This window comes from Furipterus horrens, unplaced genomic scaffold, assembly GCF_987537825.1.
Source record: "Furipterus horrens unplaced genomic scaffold, mFurHor1.1.pri manual_scaffold_17, whole genome shotgun sequence".
In the NCBI taxonomy this organism is placed as follows: Eukaryota; Metazoa; Chordata; class Mammalia; order Chiroptera; family Furipteridae; genus Furipterus; species Furipterus horrens.
The window spans coordinates 103,723,351-103,733,833 of record NW_028327187.1 but is presented as its reverse complement, the minus strand read 5'-3'; the positions used below and the strand labels follow the sequence as shown (position 1 = coordinate 103,733,833).

The 10,483-nt window shown below is 38.1% G+C and overlaps 1 protein-coding gene across 1 annotated transcript; it reads left to right on the top strand.

Moving 5' to 3' along the window:
* The first annotated feature begins 7,531 nt into the window (after positions 1-7,531).
* On the top strand, positions 7,532-8,587 carry LOC149991734 (melanoma-associated antigen B18-like). Its single transcript, XM_090264159.1, has one exon. The coding sequence runs from the start codon at positions 7,532-7,534 to the stop codon at positions 8,585-8,587; it is 1,056 nt and encodes a 351-aa protein (XP_090120285.1).
* The last annotated feature ends 1,896 nt before the right edge of the window (positions 8,588-10,483 follow it).

Sequence of the window (10,483 nt, the reverse complement as noted above, 5' to 3'; positions counted from 1 at the left end):
CTGGGCAGTTCTGCTCCACATAACCATAGCTGAAGACACTCTCTCAACTGAATTTGGCTGGTGGCTGAGCCAGTCCGAGAGATACAAGAAGGCTTCCCTCATGTGCCTAGTGCCTCAGCACTCTTCCAAGTGGCCTTATGTGCTGTCTCATCCTTCAGTTTGTTTAGCCTAAATTTCTTTACATCAGGGAGGCTGATTTCCTGTAAAGAAAAAACAGAAGATGCTCCTTCAGAGTTAGGCCTGTAACTCACATAGTGTCATACCTGCCATATCCTATTGGTCAAAGTAAATCACAAAACCAGCTCAGGTTCAAGAGGAGAGGAAATTGACTCCATTGCTTGATTACGTGCACACAAAAATGGAAAGAATTGATAGAAACCAACTGAACAATGTATATCTATGTTGATTACTCATAGTCCTAGACTGGTTGCCTTCCTCTCCCCAAAGTAGCTATGGGCAATGTGGTGTAAGCAACTATGTATAGTCACAGAGATCTACAGTTGAATTGTGATTCTAACTCTTCTGAATTTAGTATTGCAATATAATGAAAGCCCACTTGAGCATTGTTTTCCAAATCTATGAAATCTGGATAATACTGTGGTCCCTCTCAATATCGCGGTTCACTTATTGTGGCCTCACTGTATCGTGAGATCTTTAAAAATATTATATTTAATTATTTATCGCGGATTTTTTGCTATATCACAGGATTTTGCAGTACTATATATGTACGTTGTTAAAGTTTCATAGGTTTAAGAGTGTAGAATATGTTTAAGAACATAAGTAGTGTTTCTAAAAGTGTGGAAAAGGTTAATAAGGGAGTGGGAAAGGTTAATAAGGGACTGGGAACAGTTTATAAGTGTAGGGAAGGGTTTCTAAAGCCTTAAAATACATATAAATACTAAAATAAATGTAAAGTTCCTACTTCGCAAATTTTCACCTATCGTGGGAGGGTCTAGAACGTAATACCCACAATAAGCAAGGGAATACTGTATTATGACATTGGATAGATATGAAAATTAAAAACATATAAAGAGATTAACATATATCAGGTGCTTATAAATTGTTATTATAATTATTCTTATTGTTAGTTAAGTGATGGAAAAATCACTTTCTCACATACTTCTACCTAAAATTCTTTCTGTTCAGAAGGTGAATTGAAAGACTAGAGAAAAACTGTGATGCTCTTCTGAGACATCTCAAACAACTATGAGACACTCTGACCTTTAATGTCAGGAGCCTCTTAAATGGGAAGAAATCCTATAGAATTAAGGATATACCATGCATTCAGAATTTTAGGCTGACTCTGAAAGAGCTGGGGATTACTGATCTCCACCCCCTTCAACATAGAAATGGGACGAGATCCTGAGAGGAAAGATGTAGGACAGTATATCACAGAACTCCTCTCAAATGCTTTGGTTACAAAACTCAAGTAAGTTAGTAATATAATTATATGAAGTAGACTCTCCATTTGAAATATTAAACAAATAGATAATAAATGTATGCATACATTCTTATCTAATTTAGTATGCACACACGCATATACATATCCTGAAAGAGATTCATTCTGTTCACTTTCCCGAAGACAGTGATTTATTATTTTTGATGTATGAAAGAAAAGACATTATACACACATAACACATAGTTCGAAGAACGCCAGCTTCATGGGCACACTACCTGTGCAGTTGAACAGGGGCCCGTGCTTAGAAGTCCCCAAACTCGCTCTAAAGCTCTGTCACCATCTTGAAGTCCTTACCAATTTTTGATCAAGCGATCCTGCATTTTTATGTTTCACTGCGTCTGTCAAATTGCTTAGCCAGGCCTGATTTTAAAATATGTTAGCTATGAAATCGCATAATTCCTATTAGAAACTTTAATGTTTATTTATATGTGCATATGGGTAAGCAGATATATGTATAAAATATTCATAGACAAAATGTCATTCAACCATTTGACAAATAACTTTTGAGGGAAGATTTATACCTACATTATGAATATATTACTTTATTATTTATTACTATATTATTTCATGTATTTTTATCAGAAAGAGAGAGAGATCAAGAAGTTTTATGATTCCTGAGACAGATGTTCCAAGAATGTTACTTGAAATCTCTCTATTAACGATTCACAAGAGAGATAATGACATGTAGATATCTTATCCCTAAATGTCAACTCAGAGCTTTCATTTGTGGTCCACTCAGTTCTCTGTGTGTGCTCGCCAGGAGTAGTACCATCACTGTCAGAAAAATCATTTGCATTATGCAGAATAAAGTGATTCTGCCACCAAGAGTAATCTTCATGACCAAAGAGCAGTTCTTTTTTCCCTCTTTTTCTAAATAAAATTAAGTAATAAAATTACATAACAGTATGTTGAGCGTTAGGGATGATGAAATTCTCTTCTTTTTCTGTATGTGGTTTTAGAATTCGTTTGGTTAGTGAATTAAAGCAATTCCTTTATGTAGAAACATTTTGATATAAAACAGGTGATTTTCAGAAACTTTCATATTTTGAAACATAAAAGGATAAAATATAAGCAAGTGGTCAAATTAAGCAGCTCAATGAAGCCTGCGATAGTGAGGTCTTCTGGTTCCCAATGGCTTTCAAAATATAAAGTAGTAAATCAGATTTCATTGTGTCCTCATAAAAAGCATGATGATAGCTCAGTCTCCATCACAGAACTAAGATTACCAAATGTTTGCTTCTGAGTAATGATAGCCCTGGTAAGAAAATTGCCAATCTTCAGCTTCTTCAAAACTCCCAAATCTTTATTAGGGCCAATCAACAAAACTGCAGTTTGAGTTTTATTTTTGCCTCTGCCTGACAAATCTCTAATTAAAAATACAATGACTTTGAGCATCACACTAAGGCAATGAATTACAGTTTATGCCTTCTTGTTTCTTAATATTAATATAAAATTCCAGCATCTAGAGAGCCCCACCACCACCTTTTATAAATGCTCACGAAACATTTTTTTAAAAAATGAGTTTAAGAAAAATCTCTACATATGTGAGAGAGTTTTGATTACATAGATCTGTTGTGTACACATATACTCAAGTTTTTGCATTATTTATGAACAAAGAAGTCTTAAAGATCTGCTGACCCTAAGACACTTTTAGCTACCGTTTTCTTAGTTTAACTAGAAGTAGAAAATAGTGTATTTTCTAGGGAATCCATATTAAAAAGTCAAAGACATATTTGTATTTTGATTAAACTAGGAATGGTAGATTATTGTTGAGTAAATACTCATCCTATGTCCACTGCCCCCACCACTTAGATGGGAAGAGCATACATTTATTTATGACCTACTGATGCTGGGTTTGGTCATATGACATTTTTGCTAATGGAATGTTAGTGAACATGACATAAACTGAGACTTGAAGTATGCTTGTGTAATTGTGGGTTTGGGATTGTTCTCATGCATACTGTACTGCTGCCATGAAAAGAGGCCACAGGTAGCCCTTGGTGCAAAGAAAACGTAGCAGAGTTGAATCCTAGCTTCAGCTTGGAGCCAAGCCCAGACTAACTCAGCTACTATCACAAAACATCAGCCAATCTGCAGAAGCATGAAAGAAAAATAAATACTTCCTATATACAGTAAATGAAGCCTTTTATTGATACAACACAATTGTGACAACAGCTGATTCAACAAACTATTCAAAGAGCTACATGGATATTTTAAGCACTTCCAAGACAAAATCTGATTCAATATCTACTCAGGCAAGATATATTAGATTCATTGCTAGAACTGCTCAACTGAGACTTTAGACAGCATGAGATTACTTGAAAACAATATCCTCTCTCAATTTATTTATGCAAAAATACTACACATTTATATCAAAATACACATGAATTTCAATTATCATATACCATCAATGGTATGTTCATTCTGACATTCACCAAATATTTTTTAATGTCTATTATGAGTCATCAGGTACATGTGAGCATCATCTGGACCCCTAGTCAGGCGTGTACAAGGAGTGATCAACAGTTCAAGAAGCACAGGAAAGAAGATCCGTCTAGGAAATTTCTGACACATTCTCCTCATCATCTTCATCTCTGTTGTCTCAGTTGGTTATTATACTCTGTCCTGCTGACTTAGCTGTTTCCAGTTTTCCTACTATTACTGTTCAGTACATTTCTCTACCTCTTTGTTTAGTTCATTTTACATAAAGTATCTCCAAGAAGAAAATTCTGCTAGAAAACCTATATTTCTTAATTTAAAGCAATTTGGTTCCTGAGAATAGGAGGAAAGAATGGTAATATATTCAAAATTTTACCACTATAATCTGTGGCATGTGTGTTCTATTAATGGCAAGAAAACCACTAGCTTCACTGTCCCTCAGTTTCCTTCCTCATCTGTGAGCTGGAAAAAAATATATACCCTTACTCCTCAGCATTGAGATGATCAAATGATGTGTCTAAAAATATTAACGCAATGTAAGACTTCTTTCTCTTCTTTATTTAGAGGCAATTTCAGCCATATCAACTTTTCCTCTCACAAAAACCCAACCTTTCACTATTTCAATAATACATCTCTTGTACAGTCTTACACTAAATAGAAATGTGTTTCCTCTTTACAAAAGCAAGGAAAAGTTTTATATGGAAAACTTTTTTTCTAACTTTATATTCTAGCATCACTATTATGGATATGCTTGAGTACAAGTTTATTGTACGCAAATGGTCTAAATGGTCCAAAATAGATCTTGTCAAGGAACAGATTTCTATTATGGTTTATATGTCTGTGCCAGGGTTGTGGTTCATAAAATATGTGTATTGTTTTGTTTTATTTACCTTGGTTCTTTTTTAAAATTTCTCCGTGATGTTTTTATTTAAAGTTGAGGTGTCTGATTCAGCTATAGCTTGGTCATTGCTGTACAACCATTCTTGGTATTTGTCTTTGAGCTATTTATCCAGTCATCAGTCTAAGAACCAGTAAAAGGAAACAAAAACTATTTTCATTAAATATGAAACAGTTTGGCATAGAAGTATAAAAGGCAGCAGTTAGTTGAAACCATTTTTGAGATTTATAAATATTACCTCTGTATTATATACTTGTCATATATATTTTATTACCTATATATCCTATACCTCACTGCCATGAATAGCTCAGAGATTTCTTACTCTTTAGGTCAACTCCTCTACAGCTTTAAAAATATCAAATCATAAAAACTGAGTTAAAAAAAAACTATCCTATTCTTAAGATATAACTCAAAACCTGGATTAAAATCAAACATTAATTGAAAACACATTTTGATTTAAAAGCCCAATGTCCTTTCTGAATGACTTTTTAAAAATGACAATAAATGTATACATGCCTCAGTAGTTATCACAACAGTAAATGCAGGTGCAATTGAACCCAAAATTAATTAATTCTGGAGACTTTCTTAAATGCTGGAAAAGCATAGCTCTAAGCAATGAGGAAGTTAATTACTTCAAGCTTCTTGATTCATTCTGTACTTTATCAAATGCTTTTTCGGCATCTATTGATACGATCATGTGATTTTTGTCTTCCATTTTGTTTATTGATTTGCAAGTCCTTTCATCTCTGGGATGAATCCCACTTAATTATGGAATATGATCTTTTTAATGTGTTGCTGGGTCTGGTTTGCCAATATTTTGTTGAGAATTTTAGCATCTATGTTCATTAGTGATATTGACCTATAGTCTTCCTTCTTCTTGTGCCTTTGCCTGGTTTTGGAATTAGGATAATACTGGCCTCATAGAAAGAGTTTGGGGGTCTTCCCTCTTCTTGAATTTTTTGGAATAGTTTGAGAAGGACAGGAGTTAGCTCTTCCCTAAATGTTTGATAAAATTCATCTGTTAAGTCATCTGGTCCAGGGATTTTGTGCGCTGGGAATTTTTTAATTACCGCTTCAATTTCACTAGTTGTTACAGGTCTATTCAGGCTTTCTGCTTCTTCTTGATTCAGTTTTGGAAGATTATATGTTCCTAGAAGTTTGTCCATTCATCTAGGTTGTCAAGTTTCTTGCCATACAGTTGTTCGTAGTAATTTTCTAACAACTGTAATTGTAATTGAACATTTAGAAGGTACCTGCTGTGTGCCAGGCACAGTGAGAGCACTTTTCCCCATATCACCTCACTTAATTCTCATGCCAACGGCTTTATGAGGAAGGTACTATTAGCACAGGGAAAAAGAAAAAAAATAAAAATGAGGAGATAAAATGATTCTATTAACCAATGTAACCCCAATAATGTAATAAAAATTAGAAAGAAAGAGATAATATGATTAAAAATTCTAAATAAATTAGTTGCCAAATATTCAAATGTATAACGAACCTTAAGGAGCTGGCATAGAAGATAACTATAGTAAAATCAGGAGCCTTGCCACAAAAGGTAAATAGTTAATTAGAATGTGTAACGGAAAACATCACTCAAAACAGCAGCAAAATACACATAAGAAGAGAACAAAACTGCACACAATCTTTATGGAAGCAAATATAAAAATATTACTGATAGACTTAGGTAAAAGAAGTCTCAAATAGAATAGTATACTTTGTTTATTCATGGTGAACAAAATATTGTACAGAAGTCAATTGTCCTTAAATTATTTACACATTTGAGCCTTACCTGATGAGTATGGCCTTGCATGAGCAGATAAGTGGAAAAAGGGAAGCCAATTCAAAATTAGAAACCACAAAGAGGCCCCTACTGTTGGTCTATGGATGTTGCAGACATGGCTGCTAGGCTCAGGTTCCAGCTTACTTCCTATTGGAGGTTGGGGAAAAAATTAGAGTCAGTTCACTCAGATCCCAAGAGGGCAAATTCCCAGGTCCTATCAGGAGTCAGGAAAATCTCTTGTGTGATTTCTGCGTTATTCCTCTGCCCCTAGGACAGAGTGGTGGTACCCTCCCTCCCCACATTACTCCGGTGGTTATTCTAGGAATCCGAGGAGGGCATGACCGCAAGTGCTCTCCCTGACTTCTGCTGCATCAGCTCTGGAGCTCGAGGCTTTGGTCGAAGAGGTGTAGCCTCACAGCAACAAATGGTGGAGTCCCAAGATTGCGCAAATATCGAGATGAATAACATTTGTTAAAACTGAAGAGACACGGTCTTCAGAAATGAAGCAATCCCACAGAGCTCGGCCTACTCAGACATCTCTCCACCCTCCATGTACACGTGTTCACTTCAAATGACTCAAGTATGGCTGTTTGACCTAATGCTCTCTCACTTCCACCTAAGGAATTGGTGGGATGGGAAGCCTTGGTCTGAAAAGGCAGCCTCAAATCAGCAGGAGGAGTCAAAGCACCAGTCAGGAGTCAAGTTTAGTATCCTGAGTTAGATTGGAGGCGACAACCTCGCGGAACAGAAGAGGTCCCCAGAATCCCTCCTGCCCTGTCTGTGGCTTTCTAAAACAGTACCCTTAAGGGAACCAACTGTGGTGGCTTTTCTTGGATCCAAGGTAAAATCTCCCCACCGGGACTGTGTATACCATCTCTTCTTTTGTCTTCTAGGGTGACCTGTTCATCAAGCTAATTGCTTGAACTTCTACCTGCTGTCCGTGACCAGAGTTATCATGCCTCGAGGTCAGAAGAGTAGGCTCCGTGCCCGTGAGAGGCGCAACCGGGCCCGCCAGGTCGAGCGGGTTGATGCTCAGACTCAGACAGAGAGTCTGGAATTTTTTCAGGCTGTTGTAGCAGAGGAAGAAGAGTCCTACTACTCTGCCTATCCTAGCCTTGAAGACAGCCCTCCCAGCGTGCCTGCTGCTGAGACACCTAGCACTTCTGAAGAGCCTGAGGAAACCCCCTCTGGCACCAGTGATACTGCTGCAGCTGCTTCATGCATAGATTCAACTGAAGGTGCCAGCAAGCAAGATGAGGAAAGCTCAGACTCCGCCAAGGGCTTGGAGGATTTTCGCAGAGATCCTTTAAACAGGAAGGCGGTTCTCTTGGTGCGGTTCCTGCTGAAGAAATATCAAAGTAAAGAGCCATTTACCAAGTCAGATATGCTGAAGTGTGTTATCAGAAAGTACAAGTTTCATTTCAAGGAGATCCTCAAGAGAGCCTCTGATCACTTGGAGCTGGCCTTTGGCCTTGATTTGAAGGAAGTAGATCCCGTCCGGCACCGCTATGTTCTTATCAGCAAGCTAGACCTCTCCTGTGATGAAACGATGAGTATACAGAACATATCCAAGCCCGGCCTCCTGATGATTGTTCTGGGTGTGATCAGCATGAAAGATAATTGTGCCCCTGAAGAAGCTGTCTGGGAAGTGCTGAATTTGATGGGTATCTATGCTGGGAAGAATCACGTAATCTATGGGGAGCCCAAGAAAGTCATCACTGAAGATTTGGTGAACCTAAAGTACCTGAAATACCGCCAGGTGCCCGGCAGCAATCCTCCACGCTATGAGTTCCTGTGGGGTCCAAAGGCCTACGCCAAGACCAGCAAGATGAAAGTCCTGGAGTTCTTAGCCAAGATGTATGATACCATCCCCACTGCCTTCCCACTCTTGTTTGAAGAAGCTTTGCGGGATGAGGAAGAGAGAGCCAGAGCCAGAGTTGCAGCCAGAGCTCGCGTTGCTGCCACTGCACCTTCTGGGGCTGTGGACAGCAGCTCCTCCCACACTATGTGAAGTCCGAGGCAAGTTCTTCACTTTCTGCTTCAATAAGCATGTCAATGTTCTGTGAGTGAGCACCCAAGATGGGGCTGAAAGTGTACATCGTCTTTATGTTCCTATTGTACATTGGTAACTTGGATTTTGATCTTTTTTACTTTTTCTTTGTTGTAGATTATATTTCAGATGTTGACATCTGAGGAAGATTGTTTTCTTTGTGGAAGAAAAGAGCAATCAACATTCTAAGTAGTGGATGGCCAGGGTGTGTCTGGAGGGAACACAGTATTCCTGTTCAGTGTGGCAAACTCGAGAGTTTTATCTTTTTTTTTTCTCTTTCTTCTTTCTTTCTTTCCTTTTGTTACATTTCAAATGTTGATTCTTTGATAGAAGAAGGTTTAAGTAGTTTCAGAGTTCAAATTTATTAATGATTTTTAGTTACACGCTTACTTTTGTTTAACAGATTTAAGATTAGGAGTTTCATTATTTTGTAAAGCAAGTTGGGAAACCTCTCATATTTACTGAACTGAAACAACAAAACATGGCATTGCAATAGGCATTTCCTTGGAAGGTGAAAAAGTTCAGCAGTAAAATTATTGGGATCAAAAATAGGGGGAGAAAAGTGAAAGACGTTCAGTTCTTGGTTTCCTTTATTCATTTTAGTCTGTTGCTCTATCAAAATAAAAGCTACATACCTGGATTTTCTTTGCTTGCTAAAAAATGTAGGAGAAATAAAATGTTTATAAACTAGAACTCATGCTTACTGTCTCATTTATTCCACAAATATTAATTGAGCAACTGCTCTTTGAAAGTCCTGTGTTAGAAACGGGGGAAAAGGACTCATGGGCATGGACAGCAGTGCGGTGATTGCTGGGGGTCAGGGGGTATAAAGGGGACTAAATGGTAATGGGAAAAGTACAATGAAACACCTTTAAAAAGTATTGTTCTAAGAAAATTTTTTTTAAATGGGGAAACTAGGACACAAAACACTGCAGCCCTTAGAATTTCACACTAATGGAGCAATGATGATATAGGGAGGATGGTGAAAGACCCTCTCGGAAGTGAAGGACAAGTAAGAAGGCAGAAGGAGTTGAGGCAGGGGAAGGGTTGGCGGAAGTGGGAGGGAGAGGGTATCTGGATTAAAACGATAAGCTATGAAATCCCTGAAGAAAGGCAGTTGAGCTTTGGGAAACTACAAGTTCTTCAGTAGTGGGCATACTGCTAATTTAAGCGGGGTGGTCAGCTCTATGAGGCTGTGGGACTTGGTGAGCCTAGGCCAGACAGACAGATGGTGTTTTTCAAGTGCTGAAGGTCAAAACCCTGCAATGGAAATCTGCTCTTAAGAGTTAACATTACTGTCATCAGTAAACCAGAGGAAAACCTCCTCCTGGGGCAGAGAGAGTAGGTGCTTGTGCTCATGTTCAGGTGCAGTTGAACGCAGAGCACAATCGAGATGTTTTATGTAGAGTCTTCAAGGGATTTCTGAGAAATGAGGGTGATACTCCCTGGAAGTGGGATGCCGAGAAGTTACGATGTTGGCTCTCTTTTCCCTGAACTGGGAGGGAGAGGCAGCTCCCAGTGGATTAAAAGGGTTAATTTTGTGAACCCTAAGGGAGGGCTTCATATCTGGTGGTGATGAAATGAATGGAAAAGGGGATGGTTTGGATGATGGTCAGGCACCTGGGACACAAGTTCTAGGACCTTGGAGTTGCATCCACCTGAGAAAGGCTCCCCTGCACCTAAATTAACAAACTTATCCTCAAATGGGGAAATTTATTTAGTTTTACTTGCTAAGCAGCATTATGGGTGAATTTGGTGTTGTTTTAGAAAGCTGCATATTCTTTGACATCTCCTGAATTTAAAAAAAAAAAAAAAATCTCCCCACAGGGTGGGGTGGTATCATCTGTGGTAAAAAAA

Coding starts and splice junctions, on each gene's coding strand:
- LOC149991734 (XM_090264159.1), top strand. CDS start 7,532: ATGCCTCGAGGTCAGAAGAGTAGGCTCCGTGCCCGTGAGAGGCGCAAC.